This window comes from Vigna radiata, chromosome 6 (assembly GCF_000741045.1).
Source record: "Vigna radiata var. radiata cultivar VC1973A chromosome 6, Vradiata_ver6, whole genome shotgun sequence".
Lineage (NCBI taxonomy): Eukaryota > Viridiplantae > Streptophyta > Magnoliopsida > Fabales > Fabaceae > Vigna > Vigna radiata.
In genome coordinates, this window is record NC_028356.1 from 8,881,823 (window position 1) to 8,899,042 (window position 17,220).

Sequence of the window (17,220 nt, forward strand, 5' to 3'; positions counted from 1 at the left end):
ATATTTTTTTTTATTGACGAAAGTATCAATGTATAAAATATAGATACTTGTATGGTTTCTGTTTAAAAACAGGAAAGGATGATACATGTGTTTATAGACCCTCAAGTCACGCAACCAATCGATAATTTTCATATATATATATATATATATATATATATATATATATATATATAAAAGGTGGTTTAATAATTTTTAGGAAAATGATATTTTGACACCATTTTGACATTGCACACGTGTCAAAATGTGGTTGGACGATTTCAAATTAAAAAAAAAACTTTGGTTTTTTTCTTCTTGTCTTTGTTTCAGCTTTTTTAATTTCAAATCGTCCAATCACGTTTTGACACGTGTGCAGTGTCAAAATAGTATCAAAAATTGGTGTCAAAATATTACTTTCCTAATTTTTAACACCAACATCACTATATTTTAAATATAAATTAACTTTTCAGTTTTAGACTATTGTATGAAATTTATGTAAATAAAGAATGAGAGAGTTTGATTAATGAAGACGATGGAGACTACTTTTCTTAATTGCATAGAAATAAAAAGATTTCACAGTTTAAGCTATATTATTGTTGTCCATTCTGGTATCACAAATACATGACGGTACTTCACAACTAACTAAAATCATTATATTTGATAGGTGTGTTACAGTTTGGCCTATAATTTTAATTAATCACCATTGAAATGGTCTACATACCTATCTAAAGCACTAATTAGTGTTCAATTAACATTTGCACACGATTATATCTCTCCCAAGGTGTGATATATTTATTGATTTTGTTTTTCTTTGATCATTATTTATGCTAAAATAAAAAATCATTATATTTTAACAACTTTTTTATAACAAATTATATTTTATTATTTTATTGATTTGTATATTTAAAATAGATTAATTATAAATTGTTTCATTATTGTAAAAATTTATAAAAAGAAATTGTTAAAAATACATTTTTCTTAATTATTTTACCATGGTTTTCTTTTATGAAGTATAAATATAATCATTTTAAAACTGAAAAAGATACATCCATAATATAAAATGAAATGGCAATGCAATGCTTTGTAAGGCATGTACAAGATAACAGTATACAGACTGTGTATATTTAGATTGTATAGAAAAACGTATACATCCATGTTATACATATATATCCTACAGTTTATGTGAGTAAAACTTGCGAGTCCGAAGATGTAGAATGAAAGCCAAAAAAGTGCCAAAGAAAGAAAGGGAACCCCATAAGATGAAAGTGTTCCTGTAGCATTCCATGCCCATGCATTTTCCATTTTCATTCCCTCCCTTATGATAAACAATAGCAGCCAAGTATCCAAATAAAAGGGACCCCACAGGAATGTTGGCTACCACCACATTATGATTCACTGAGAAATTCTTGGTTCCAAATAATTCAGTGGTCATCGACACAGCAATTGAAGTTATTGCACCAGTACACACTCCAATTATGGCAGTGCTAACATACAGGGCAAGGTCAGTCTTGTTCAGCAGTAAGAAAAATGCCCCAGCAGTTGGAGCCATTAATACCATCATATATCCTGGTTTTGATATTGCACACTTGTTTTCCCTGCTTACCATCATAAACAAAAATGTCAATAATAATTTAATAGCAGGTTCATATTCATTGATATATCAACTAACACATTTATATCCCATATTTGAATTATGTTACAAAGTAAATGCACTAGGAACTGGTTGGTGTTAAATACGAATACCTAGGAAGATAGAAAATGAATTATTTACCTGTAAAAGTAGTCTATTATAGATGGCATAAGACGTCCAAAGAATCCAAAAGAAGAAGACAAAGACACCAATGATGAAGTTCCATTGTAACCTCTGGATTCGGCTATTTGTCCCAAGTTATTTAGAAACACCAAACCCAGTGTTGCACCGAATAAATACACGAAGAAGTATAACCAGAAATCTAGTCTTCTCAGCATTAACTTTGTTTCTACTTCTTCTTTTATACCTATATCATGAACTTCTTCACTTTCTTCACTTTCTTCACCTTCTTTCACCTCATTCTCCGTTTTCTCATTATGACCATCCTCCACAGTGAAATTATACACTTTTTGTTTTTCTGTAGTTTTGTGCCATGACCCCACGATCATCATGGAAAGTGGAACTAACAAAGGTATGAGAAGGGACACTGAAATACCAATAAGACTACCCAGTGAAGATATTTTGTTTGAGACAAACTCCAAACTGCTCATGATAGCATAAATTCCAGTAACAATTGTTATGGCAAAGATAACATCAAATCCAATCCTCCTGTGTTTAGGACTTATGACTTCAATTTCTCTAACCAATGGAGTTGCTATTAGGCTAACTAGCAAAGGCAAGACTGAGTTCAGAAAAAGAAAGGTTATGGCCCTTTTTTTGTGTCCGACAACATCAACAATGGTGGTATAAACCTTAGCACTTAAACCTTGGTAACTAGTTGTTATCCCCACAGCAACTTGGCGATCAGATGGGAAGTTCCTTATGGTGATGACATAACAGACAGTATTAATCCAACAAATGCTGTTTCCTGCTAAAACAGTAAGAAAGAAGACATGCCAATAGGAGAGAGAGGAGATATGGTTTGTGATGAAGAGATATTGTACACCATAGCCAACCAGTCCAAGAGTTGAACCAATCATGAGTACAAGCCAAAGGGGTAAGTAAATAGAAGCCAGGCCAGATAAAAAACCAAATAGTTTGCCAGCATCAGAGGCAAAAGCAAGGTTATTGAGCTGAATCTGAGAGATGGAAAGAAGCTGTTTCAGCTGTGATGAGTAAGCAGGAAAATTGGTGTTTGTTCCTGTAATGGATTGGAGCCAAATTATGCCCACAAGACTCAGCCATTGAAAGGCAGTTGAAGGCATTGTGAAGAAGCTGATGAGAAAATTCCAACTTCACACTTCTTAACTCACAGTAACTAATGTTGTGTTGGTTATATATGCTGAAAACCAAAAGAATATGCTTAGTCATTCATACATTTTTCTTTATCTGTCCAAAGTAATTATAAATTATAATTATAATACTTCTATTTTTTTTCTATTACATAAGAAAAACACATATTTAATCGCCTCATATTAATAAATGCAGTTAAATTGGTAAATTTTAATTAACGAAGTCCTAAACCAAAAAAATATATATATTAAATACTGTGATTTTATGTTTTTTAATCCTTTTTTAATCACATATGCACAAATTATTGGACAAAAGCTAATGCAAGAGTACTGAGGAATTAAATGGAATAATGTGGCTGTAGAAGTAAAATGTGGTTTTGAATCAACCACACGACCTATAAGCTTGAAAAGATTGTGCAGGAGGAATGGGATCCATCTTACATTAATATGAATTTAAGAGCATTTATTAATTTAAGATATTCTCCAGAGACTTTTACAGTAGAATCAATTGGGATAACAAAAAATATTTGAGTATTTAATTTCATACAATTTTGCAACACAAAAATATAAAAATTGAAAAACTTTATAAAATAGTTATAAACTATTTTCGTAAGTCCTAATATATTTCAAACACTGTATGATTTGTCCTACTGCCAAAGAGAAATTTTATCATATATATTAATTTATATAGTAAGTTATATAATTAACATTAATTGTTATGTTATTATTTTTTTTTTGTGAGCTCTAGGGATTACTATAACTTTTATTGTAATTAAATTAAAAAAATGAATTATTGATATATATTCAGTGATTTGGGCTTCTACCACGATATATTTTCATATAATCCAATAATCCTGTTATATACAATTTCCTTTTCTACTACACACTATTTTTATCTTTAAATGCAAAATGATCATAGATACATATTTATATTTATTTAACACATTATAAAATTAAAATAATTATAAAAGAATAATTTTTTATATTATTTAAAAAATGTAAATAATTTAAAAAATAATATTAAATAAATATAAAAAATATTCTGTGTCAAAATGGCATCTCTCGGAGACAAAAAAGTGAGTATATTTAGCAAAAACAAAAATTTAAATGCAAAGTCTAAAGAGCAAAATATTCATCATCAGCCACCCGATTTTCAACTTATTTTCAACGTAAAAACATAGGACATTTCTTCTTACACCTCCAACAATTTCTTCTTTTATTTCTATTTTTTTTTTGAAATTCCTAAACTATCTTCTATAAAAAAAATTAACTTAAAGTATATTTTTTATGTTTTTCTTTATGCAATTTAAAAAACCATACACCCTCATGTTTATAGTTCAACAAATATTAAAATTCATTAAAAAAAATTAGAAACTTTTAACGGATTTTAAAATTTATTGAAGAATTCTTTTGAAAACTTTAATAGATTTCAGAATATGTTAGAAAGATTTTTTTGAAGGGTTCAACAGATTTTAAAGTTTATTGAAAATTTCTTAAACAAATTTCAAAATCCATTAAAATATTTTTCAAAGATTTTAATAAATTTTTAAATCTTTTAAAAGAATTTTTTTTCAATAAATTTTGAAATCCGTTAAAATAATTCTTTTAATAAATTTTAAAATTTGTTAAAGTTTTTTTCGATAGTTTAAATGAATATTAAAATTCATTCAAATCTTCAACTAATTTTGAAATTCACTAAAAGTTTTAATAAATTTTGAAATTAGTTCAAACTTACAAATTGGTTTCATGCATATGTTTTTAGGAAGAGAAATGTAATCCCATTTACAGAAGACTACTGGAAGATATTTTCATTAATTAAAGGTGTGGAAAGAAATGTTTGGGGTGCATAGAGAAATGGTCCAATAGCATATTATCTAATAAACCATACATTGTATATGAATTATCAAGGTTTAAATCTTTTTTGTCTCTGAGTTAAGTTCTGGTGTTCAGTTTAGTCTCCGCTTTTAAAAATGTCAACCTTTAGTCCGTATGATATGAAAAATATGATATGAAACAAATCACTTAATGAAAAACTTATGATTTGTTAACGAATAGGACTGATTTGATACATTTTTCATATCATAAGAACTAAAGGTTGACATTTTTAAAAGCGAAAACTAAACTTCAGAATTTAACTTAGGGACAAAAAAGGGTTTAAACCAATTATTAATTAAGAGTTTGGAAATTTACCTTTAGAAAACGTGCTTTTTGAGATCTGGGACGCTTTTCTGGCTCACCAAATATGCCTTTACCAATTTTTGATCGATAATGGGTAATCACTCTCAACTCTTACAATGATATGTTTTGTGTGATATATCACACCAACATTCTTATTTATACCATCTCCCACCCCTTAACGAAATAAAAGAAAAATCATATCATATTTTATGTGATACGTTAAATTTAATTAGATATGATGATAACTAATAAAATTATATTTCATGGATTATCTTATCTAACAAATTCAATTTAATTAGATATATAAGTATTATATTATAATCTCACCTCCTAAATGGATTTAAGTACAAACAAAACGCTTTCTTATTTAATCAATTTCAATTTAATAGGATCGAGTGAGATAATTAATTAAATTGAATTTAATCAATTATCTTAATCTATAGAAAATTTTATTTAATTAGACCGAGTGGTAACTAATTAAACTATTTTCCTTTTAATAAATATAAAAAACAAATTTAATCTTATTATCTTATCTGATAAAATTCGATTTAATAAAATATCGTACAACTAACAAATAATATTTTATTCAATTATTTTAATCGTCCAAAAAATTTAATTCAATTATTAAAAACGGAATTAAATCATATTTTATGTAATTAAATTCAAATATAATTAGAGACAATGATCTTTAATTAAATAATATTTAATCAATTATCTTATTTAACAAATTCAAATTTGTTAGATATTGATAATTGATTTAATAATCTCTACTGGATTATTTCATCTAATCAAATTCAATTTAATTTAATTAGTTATAATGATAATGAATTAAACTCAACAAATTATATATACTATATAATCAAATCTATTTTAATAAGATATAATCATAATTGACTAAATTATACTTAACCAGTTTTCTTATAATTAAATCAAGTAATATATGTACTTTCTCACTTTATTAACAAAAAATAAATATATTTTTAATCTTAATTTCTTTTTTTATGTAAAATTAAAATTCATATCACTTTAATTTTGATATGGTTCTTAAACATAAAAAAAAAAGATATATTTCTTATAATTCAACTGAATAAAATTATTATCCATTTAATACATTTTAATTTAAATATCTTAAATATCATTTAACATGAAAAAATATAATACCTTTAAAATTAAAAAAAATTATATTTATTCATTTTTAAATTTGAAAATAAAAATGTATTAAAATTTAAAATAAAAAATAATTTTAAATCTACCCTCAAATTTACAAATTATAAACCTTTAATAAAGAAAAAGTATGTGATATGCATCGTTTAATAATATTGTAGAAATATATGTATGGAGGTAAGATGAGTGAGATTTTAGTCTCAAACTAATCTATATGATCTCTTCTTTAACTCTGCAATTGCATAGTGGCATGTCACCTCTTAGCAAAACAAGCATTATAGGCAAAGTAGCAAATCTTGATCAACTTAGACAGCTCCATGCACAACTGGTCCTCCACTCCCAGCACCACCGCAACCACTGGGTGGCGCTTCTCCTTACCGAATGCACGCGCCTCCTTGCACCCTTAAACTACACTTGGCACATTTTTCGTGTAGCATCATATCCCAATCAACATGTCTTCACCTGCATGCTCAGATATTACTCCCAAATCTCTGCTACCGCTGAAGTTACTTCTTTCTTTAAACATATGCGATACTACGACATCAAGCCTGATGTATCGTTTTATCTGGTTTTGATAAAGTCTGCAGGAAAGGCCAGCGCGCTACTTCACGCTCATCTACTGAAACTAGGACACAGTTGCGATCATCATGTCCGAAATGCAATTATGGTTGCATATGCTAAGTATGGACATATTGAGGTTGCCAGGAAACTGTTCGATGAAATGCTCGATAGAACTGTTGCAGATTGGAACGTCATAATCTCTGGATACTGGAAGTGCGGGAATGGAGATGAAGCCAGTAGACTTTTTCGCACGATGGGTCAGTCAGAAAGGAATGTTATTACTTGGACCGCCATGGTTACTGGACATGCAAAGATGGGGAATTTAAAGGTTGCAAGGAGATATTTTGATAAGATGCCAGAAAGAAGTGTGGTATCATGGAATGCAATGCTATCAGGATATGCTCAGAGTGGAGCAGCACAAGAAACTGTAAGATTGTTCAATGACATGCTTAGCTCTGGTAATGAACCAGATGAAACAACTTGGGTAATTGTCTTGTCGTCTTGCGCATCACTTGGTGATCCTTGCCTTGCTGACTCAATTGTCAAAAAGTTAGGCAAAATGAAGTTTCGTTCAAATTTTTTTGTCAAAACAGCTCTTCTTGATATGCATGCAAAGTGCGGTAGCCTTGAGGTAGCTCAGAAGATTTTTGACCAATTGGGTCTTTGTAACAATTCTGTCACGTGGAATGTCATGATTGGTGCTTATGCAAGAGTAGGTAATTTATCTATGGCAAGAGACCTTTTTAATAAGATGCCAGAAAGGAATACTGTCTCGTGGAATTCGATGATTTCTGGTTATGCTCAAAATGGGGAGTCACTAAAGGCAATCGAGCTGTTCAAGGAAATGATATGGAGTAAAGATTCAAAACCAGATGAGGTGACTATGGTGATTGTTTTTTCTGCCTGTGGACACCTTGGAAGAATGGGCTTAGGCAATTGGGCTGTCAGTATACTCAATGAAAATCATATCAAGCTTAGTATCTCTGGATACAATTCTTTGATTTTCATGTACTTAAGATGCGGAGATCTGGAGGATGCAAGAAAAATATTTCAAAAAATGGAAAGCAGAGATTTAGTTTCCTATAACACCTTGATTTCCGGGCTAGCAGCCCATGGGCATGGAACGGAAAGCATCAAGCTAATGTCAAAAATGAAAGAAGATGGTATTGAACCAGACCGCATAACATATATTGGGGTATTGACTGCGTGCAGTCATGCAGGATTATTGGATGAGGGTTGGGAAGTTTTTGAATCAATCAAAGTTCCTGATGTAGACCACTATGCGTGTATGATTGATATGCTAGGTCGAGTAGGTAAATTAGAAGAGGCTATGAACTTGATTCAAAGAATGCCAATGCAGCCCCATGCTGGCATTTATGGTTCTCTTTTAAATGCTACCAGAATTCATAAACAAGTTGAACTCGGGGAACTTGCTGCAGATAAATTGTTCGAAGTTGAACCACATAATTCTGGAAATTACGTGTTGCTTTCCAACATATATGCTTTGGCTGGTAGGTGGAAAGATGTTGACAAAGTTAGGGATAAAATGAGGAAACAGGGAGTGAAGAAAACAACAGCCTGGAGCTGGGTGGAGCATAGCTCGTAACTTCATCGTTGAAAACATACCACATGAATAGTCAGATATTTATAATCTCTAAGAAATCTCAAGGTTAAGTTGAGGAAGGCAGTATATATGTTGTAATTTCCTCCTTTATTCACAAGTCACATGAAAAAAGGGAATGAACATTCCAATGTCTTTATAAGGAATGAAAGGCCCATTTCCCTCATTTTTCCTTTAGACCCAAGTTTAGTTCTTGTCACAATACCTACATCTATGGAACAGTTGGAGGAAAGAAACAAAATAATCTCACACCAACCAAGTTATCTTAGTAATTATGTAGTCATGTATCCTTCAACCCGTAAAAAGGGGAAATCATGTAGAAGAAAATAATTGGATTTATCATTACATTTTTCCTTTATTTTAATTGCATATGTTTATTTAGAAAGGCATTTGTCAAGTGCATTTATAGCACAATTTTGTAGTGAAAAGGACGTGAAGTATATAAAAAGTAATTTATTCTCTCTGAAAAGTTCCTTTCTCTCCACTGATTATTCTTCCTCTTTCTGTTATTTCACTTTTCTACTCCTTATAACATCTTTCATTGGTGCTCTCATTGACCCTTACTCTATGGCCAATTCTCCTTTTTCCCATGATGAGCTCACTAAAATCAACATTAAACTTAAACAACTCCTCTTCTCTCATGCCAACCTTTCCAACACCTTCCACCCTCCATGATATTGCCAACCGAACCACCATCCTGGAAAACCAACCCCTACCGCCCCACTATTCCTCTTCCACTCGTCCTTTAAAATTTGACCTCTGCACCTTTGATGGCTCTGATGCTCTAGGCTCGATCTTTAAGGTCAACCAGTTTTTTGAATATCACCACACCTCACCTGATCAACGCATCCAGATCGCCTCCTTTTACTTGGAAGGTCAAGCCTTAGCCTAGTTCCAATGGATGTTTAACATTGGGTTGCTGTCATCTTGGAAGCATTTCTCCGAGCACTGAAGCTGCGTTTTGCTCCCTCTAAGTTCGATAACCCCATTGCAATTCTCTGCAAGCTTACTGAGACAGAAAATTTGCAAGAATACCTCTCACAGTTCGAAACCTTGGCCAACCGCATCTCTGACTACCCCCCTAACTTCTACTTAAGTTGCTTCCTCTCTGGTTTGAAAGCCCCTTTCAGTCGTGAGGTCATAGCCCTCCAACCACCAGATCTACCCCATGCTATAGCTTTAGCCAAACTACACGAAGACAAATTTCACTCATCTATCCCTCCCCTCAACCGCTTTGGTCGTACCACCACCCCCCTCAACCATTGTCACCTTCTCCATCTACCCCACCTAAACCACTCCTTCCACTGTTTCCTACACCAACTAACAAACTTCCTGTTAAACACCTTACCGAGGCAGAGATTCAGGCCCACAAAGATAAGAATCTCTATTTCAACTGTGATAAGCATTACACGAGAGGCCATCGGTGCAAGCCTCAGTTTCTTCTTCTCACCACCTTCGACTCTGAGAATTAAGATGATTGCCTTCTCTCCGATGATTCCACAGTGGCAAAGGGTTCTCCTCAAGAGGTTGGACTCATCAATCTCCATGCCTTCTCGGGTCAATGGACCCCCATAACTTTTCGGGTCATTGGGTCTATCCAGGGTTATGCGATTCAGATTTTAGTTGATAGTAGGGCAACTCATAATTTCATCCAACACAGGGTGGCCCAATTTCTCCACTTACCAACTCAGCCCACTCTTAGTCCATTACATGTAATGGTTGGTAATGATGAGTTTCTACCTTGCTCCTCAATTTGTCCCAATGTTACTCTCACTTTGGATAACCAGAATTTCCTATTGACTTGTACCCACTTGAATTATCTAGAATTGATGTCGTACTTGGTGTTCATTGGCTTTCCATGATAAGCCCTTTTGTAATGGACTACAATGGTCCATTTATGAGGTTTAATTGGCAACAGAAGCTTATGGAACTTAAAGGGGATCCAGGCCCAAACCCTTCACCCATCTCAACCCACCAACTCTGTCGCTTGCACAACACAAATCAAGTTGAAGCACTTTTTCAACTCACCTTGGATTCACACCCAATTACATCACCCTCTTCTTCCATCTCCTCTAATACAGAAACGAAGTTTCCTTCTTCACCAAAACCTAAATTACAAGCTCTAATTTCCAAATACTCCACCATATTCTCCACTCCTACATCCCTTCCTCCCATTCGTCCTACAAACCATTCGATCACACTATCCCCAAATACACCACCCATTTCAATTAGGCCATATTGTTATCCCCATTTCCAGAAGCAACAAATCGAGACTCAAGTCTAGAAAATGCTTGACTTGGGTTTCATTAAACCTAGCAACAATCATTTCTCCTCACCGGTCCTCCTTGTAAAAACGAAGGATTGCACATGGTGTGTTTGTGTGGACTATTAAGGACAAGTTTCCAACACCCACCGTGTTGGATGAGTTGGGTCGTGCATCCTGGTTTTCCAAATTAAACCTCTATTCGGGTTTTCATCAAATTCTCATGGTACCTACTGACTCTAAAAAGACCGTTTTCAGAATCCGCAATGACCATTTCGAGTTTCGGGTAATGCCCTTTGGCTTGTGTAATGCCCCCTTTACATTTCAAGCTACCATGAACGATTTGTTTCGTCTCCATTTAAGATGATTTATTATTGTATTTTTTGATGACATTCTTGTTTATAGCCCTACATTATCTGCACATGTCGGTCATTTGGAAGTTACCTTCAAGTTACTACTTTCCAATTGCTTTAAGTTAAAGGGTAACAAATGCTTTATTGACACAACTCCATTCAGTATCTTGGACATGTGGTTTCTAGTAAGGGTGTTCAACTAGATCCTGAAAAGCTCGATATAGTACAAAATTGACCAATCCCTACAACCCTCAAGTCTCTTCGTGGGTTCCTTGGTCTCACTGGATTTTACTACAGATTCGTTTCTGGTTACGCCTCAATTTCTCACCCTCTTACCGATCTTCTCAAGAAAGATAATTTTTTGTGGAGTGATACAACTTATGCGAATTTTGTGGACTTGAAGAATGCTTTATCAACAATACCGGTTTTGGCCATCCCCAAATTCGATTCAGTATTCATTATTCAAACCGATGCATTAGGTATAGGTATGGAGGCAGTTCTCTCACAACAGGGCCATCCCATTACTTATTTCAGTATCCAATTTTGTCCAAAACTTCGGAATTCCTCTACCTATATATGTGAATTATGTGCTATAACTATAGTAGTGCATAAATGACGAAAATACATCCTAGGCCGCAGCTTTATCATCTAGATCGATCAACGTTCCATCAAGGAATTACTATCTCAGATGGTCCTCACACCAAAACAACAAACTTAACTCTTTAAATTATTGGGATTTGACTTTGAGATTCAATATCGCCCTGGTATGATCAATGCCACTGTTGACGCTCTCTCTCGAGTGGAGGATATTTTTGCTAGGGGTACAGAATCTCTATTGGTGTTATCAATCCCACAGTTGGGCTTCTTGGTAGATCTCAAATCATCTCTACAGAGTAATCAAGAGTTCATTTCCTTAAGGGATAACATCACTGCGGCTCCGTGGGATTTTCCCCTATTTTCTTTAAAGGAGAATCTTATCCTTTTCAAGGGAAAATTTTGGTTGCCATATACTTGTTCTCTCATTTCCCTATTGTTGCACGAGTTTCACTACACTCCAATGGCGGGACACACAGGGATCTCTCGAACATTGAGCAAGTTAATGGCTAACTTTTATTGGCACACAATCCGTAGAGATGTTAAGGCATTTGTCGAGCAATGGAGCACCTGCCAGCAAACCAAACTGCCCACTCAGCGTCCTTCCGGCTTGCTTTAACCTAACACCCTTCCATCTCACTATTGGGATGACCTCTCCCTTGACTTTACTATTGGCCTTCCTCCTTATAAGGGGTTTATTACTATACTCGTTGTAGTGGACTGGTTCTCTAAGGGCGCACACTTTGGTATTCTTCCAAAATATTCTCTGCATCTCAGGTGGCACAACTATATGTTGACATAATGTGCAAGCATTATGGTCTCCCTCATAGCCTTATTTCTGACCATGATCCCATCTTCATTAGTCACTTTCGGCAAGAACTTTTCCACTTTAGTGGCACTAAGCTGCGTATGTCAACGACTTACCATCCTCAAACAGATGGTCGAACGGAGGTAGCCAACAAAGTATTGTAACAATATCTCCGTAGTTTCGTGCACCACAAACCATCTTTATGGGGCATATTTCTATGTTGGGTAGAATGGAGTTTTAATACTTTTGTCAATGCTTCGACTGGATTCACACCATTCGAAGTTATGTTTGGCCGCAAGCCTCCACTCATGCCTCCTTTACTTTCAGAAGAGACATCGAATGCAGCAGTGCAACAAGAACTCTCTACTTGTGCTGAGATTGTTCAAAATCTTGTCTCTAACTTGTAAAAGGCGCAAACAACTATGAAGAAGTGGGCTGACCAACACCGTCGAGATGTGCAATTTGCAGTAGATGATTGGTTTACAGTCACCTTAGGCCCCGTTGTCAATCCTCAGTGACAAGCACTACCGTGGTTAAACTCATGAAAAAGGTTCTTCAGTCCTTTCAAAATTACAAGGAGAATTGGTAATGTTGCTTATGAAGTGGATCTTCCTCCTACTGCTAGGATCCACAACATTTTCAGTGTTAGTCTTCTCCGTTTTCACAAAGGACCTTTACCTTCTTCCCCCTTGTCTCTTCCACCTGAAATTGAAGATCACCAACTAATGTTAGAACCAACTACCATTATTGACTGGAAATGAGATAATTTTTCTTCCCCTCCAGTAATTCAGGTTCTAATTCAATGACAGGGCATGCCTCTCGAAGAAGCAACTTGGGAACTATGGCTACAAATTCAACAATAGTTCCACCTTAATGACAAGGTGATTTTTGAACCAGGGGGAGATGTAAGGAATGAAAGGCTCATTTCTCTCATTCCTCCTTTAGACCCAAGTTCAATTATTGCCACAACACCTACAACTATGGGACCGTTAGAGGTAAGAAGCAAAAGATTCTCACTCTAGCCACGTTACCTTAGTGATTATGTGGTCACGTATCCTTCAACCATTAAAAAAAGGGAAATCGGGTGGAAGGAGATGATTGGATTTATCATTACATTTTTCCTTTATTTTAATTGCATATGCTTATTCTGCAAAGCATTAGCCAAGTGCATTTATAGCACAAGTTTGTAATGAAAATGACATGAAGTATATAAAAAGTAATTCATTCTCTCTAAAAAGTTCCCTTCTCTTAACTGATTATTCTTCCTCTTTCTGTTATTTACTTTTCTGCTCCTTACATCATCTTTGAGTCTTGGTATTAATCTTTGATATTTAGATATGCACATTCAACTTTGAAGAATGTATTAGTCAAAATTTATTAACCTCCATTATCTTTTGGGGAACCAATATTTTTTTCCTATAAATAGGAAAAATTGTGAATACTTGATCATCCACGTAGTGAAGAAGAAATAATAAGATAGTTAGAGATTTCTTTGCATTTCTTTTTGAGAGAAAGTGAGAGTTTCATAGAAAGACTTTTTGTTTGTATATCATTAGAGAGGGTGAGATTCATAGAGAAATCTTCATATATTGAGATAAACACTTTGTAATCCTATTTTTATAGTAGAGATCTTTTTTATTGGACAATGTATTGTGATATTTTTAGAAGGTTTTCCATAGAAAAATTTTGATGTCATTTTCTTCTCTACTTTCTCATTTTTTCGCTTTTGCATAACGTTCATTTTGTTTTCATAGAAGAAGGAATAGGTATAGTTATTTCCCAACAATATATATGTTCAGGTATAAAGGGAAAGTAGAGAAATTTAATAATTATTGAAGAATTGAAGAAAATTAGAAAAGTACAAAAAGTTTTATTTGTTATATTAAGTAATTCAAAATATATTTGATAATGAAAATAGAAATTAATTTATTGTAATAATTACCAAAATTCTATTAAAATAAATGGTTTTGATTTATTTATTTAGACTCTCGCCTAGTTGTGTTCCATGAGTCTTCCCACTCTTCTGTAACCATAATGTCTTATGAGCTGAAGATTTATCTTATTGATTCACTCAAATGAATAGCATATAGTGAGTGATGAATTTTATGTTTGTTGATCTTTTATTAAGTCTTCATTGCAGGGTTCACTGAATGTACCTTAGTAAATAACAAAGTAAAGGCTAAATTGAGTTATTCCTAGTTAAGAAAGGTTTTTTGTTAAGGAAGTGTGGCAATATAAAACTTATAGTTGAAAAAAAAAATATTAGTGTATGTAATAGGAGTAAATAGGTAGCATCTGACATCTTGTCAGGCCTAATAAGATCAATTTTTTGGCTAACCATGTTTACTTCACTAACCTTTATATTACCAACAAAACCTTGTTTTGATCTTGTCATTAATTTTTTATTGCTTAGTCAACTGAAAGTTTGAGCACTAGCCACTAGTGCAGAATCGACCTTTAACGTCATCCTTTAGACGTCGAGTAGGCGGTGGCACGACGTATATTAATGACCGGTGGCTTTCGTGACTACTTTAGCCCTATACAAAAAAACACTCAATCAACGAGTCAGGATGCACTGAGACGATTGGATCTTCAGTGGGAGGAAAGACTGAACCAAAGCATGAGAACAATTCAGCAATGATTCATGGAGAAACTACAAGAACAAAAAGAAATACAAAGAGCGCTTGAAGAGAAGTTACAATCCATGACGCAGGGTTCCATGGGGTTGCCCACTGAAGCTCCCATGCCACCTTGTGTCAGCACTAAAGGATCATGCTCTACTGTAGAACCTACTGAGTACAATGGTCAGTATGAGTTGTTGGTTGATGGGGATCCCCCACGCATTGTGGCTGTCGGACGAGTACTTGAGGGAGGCCAGACCCATATTACCTTAGCATGTGCGTGTCATGATTAACGAGGTTTGGGATCCCCAAGCTCAGGTTCCTATACCCACTCTAGAAATTTGGTTTATGAGGGAGGCCATAGGATCTTTCATAGCCTGACCTAAAGCATTGATCATGACACACATTTCTACACAACAGGTACAATATTTTTATCATTAGTATTTGTATGTTAAATTTAACAATATTTATTGATAACTTTGAAATTCTTATCTTCAGTTCACACGTCCTCAGAAGTAGCCGATGCATGAGGTAGTCATAGCTGAAGATGATGACATGGCTAAAGCAAAGGACGATCCTCTATCAAAACTAATGTCAAGAATACCCAGGTTCAACAAAGGATCAATACAAATATACTGGGATTTCAGAGTATTTGGTCTCCCCGCCCATTTGCCAGTATATATCACATTCAATGGTGTATCGGAAATCATTGTGGGAGACAAGATGTTGAATATTTCCATCCTTCAACTATGGTGCTTGTAAGATAGTTAATTTTGTCTTCCATATTAGTTTTATTTAGATTACTAGTTTCTAACAACTTAACTTTGTTGTTTTAGGTACATGGACACAGTCATTGTAGACCAAGGTCGGTCTTCCATGTACGGATTTGTTGAACCTCAGACCATTCAACGTTCTGGTAACACACTTGAAAGCAAACAACATTATTTGCAAACATGGATGATTGAGTCAAACAGAGACGTATACCTTATGCCATACATTGATGGGTATATGTTGTTTTATGTAAAAGTTCATTAAAGTTTACTTAATTAGATTACTAACTATTTATGATTCATGATAGGTCTCACTGGCAGTTGATGGTCATCATTCCCAAACAATGTACAATTGTATGGTTATGTTCGCTGCACACGAATATGAAACCTGACTTGAGAAACATGCTTCAAAGGTAAGTGTTTCTCCAAAAATGACTTTGAAATTCATGTTGACCTTAAATTTTTGATAAACATAGTTATATTAATATTACTTTGTGTTTCTAATGTAAATAGAGTATAATGGGTAAATCTCGAGGTCAGCTAGTTCAAGTCCTGCATCCAAAGGTTGGGTGCATTTAGAGTTTTAATTCATTTTCTATGTTATTCAATGATTTAAATTCTTGACTTTATTTAGTTTGTCATTTTAGTGTAACAAGCAGCTAGATTCATGGGAATGTGGCTTCTATGTGATGTCTTGGATTAAGACCACCATTCGAGCTGCCATTACAGATGAATGGAATGAGGTAATCATGCTTACCTTCAATACATTAAAAATCAAATTTATCTTTGAACATATATGAAACCATAATGAATCTTTCTTAATTTTGCAACGCTTTAAGAGTACATCTCCTATAGCAGAGGACATAATAAAGCAGATAAGGCAGGAGTGGACAACTTTTCTTCTACAAAAATGGAGCTAGGAACACTTATATTTGTTGTTGAACATTACTTAGGTTTTTTTTAAGTTTATATTTTCATATTTTTGGTATTGGATTGTTTTTTAGATTAAGTAGACCTTTCTTTAGTTGAAACGCATATATATTATATAGTATATTGTTCTGGGACAATTTTCTGTTTTTCAGGTGTGGTTTTATTGAAAAATAAATTATTTTCTTAAAAAAATACCCAGTAGACGTATGTTAATATCATGCCCAACGTCTACATACGTCTATCAGTGCACAAACTAACGTCCAATGAGTTACAGTGGACAAAACGTTCCAGTGCCTATAGACGTCAGTTATATCCACATATGACGTCTATATAGACGTCTGTTATATACACATACGAAGTCTATATAGACGTCCATTATCCACATTGGACATCTATATAGACGTCAGGTATATCCAGCTCGACGTCTATATAGATGTCAGTTCTGTCCGGTGCGACGTC

The 17,220-nt window shown here is 33.9% G+C and overlaps 2 protein-coding genes across 2 annotated transcripts; one reads left to right on the forward strand and one right to left on the reverse strand.

The window, feature by feature from the left end:
• Positions 1–1,147: 1,147 nt before the first annotated feature.
• LOC106763373 (protein NUCLEAR FUSION DEFECTIVE 4) lies at positions 1,148–2,880 on the reverse strand. Its single transcript, XM_014647571.2, has 2 exons — positions 1,748–2,880; positions 1,148–1,571 (listed from the first exon to the last, which is right to left on the reverse strand). Exons 1-2 carry the CDS (start codon positions 2,869–2,871, stop codon positions 1,148–1,150), a joined length of 1,548 nt encoding a protein of 515 aa, XP_014503057.1. The 5' UTR covers positions 2,872–2,880.
• Positions 2,881–6,434: 3,554 nt separating this feature from the next.
• LOC106764484 (pentatricopeptide repeat-containing protein At1g14470) lies at positions 6,435–8,767 on the forward strand. The gene has a single exon (XM_014648767.2). The coding sequence runs from the start codon at positions 6,455–6,457 to the stop codon at positions 8,405–8,407; it is 1,953 nt and encodes a 650-aa protein (XP_014504253.2). The 5' UTR covers positions 6,435–6,454; the 3' UTR covers positions 8,408–8,767.
• The last annotated feature ends 8,453 nt before the right edge of the window (positions 8,768–17,220 follow it).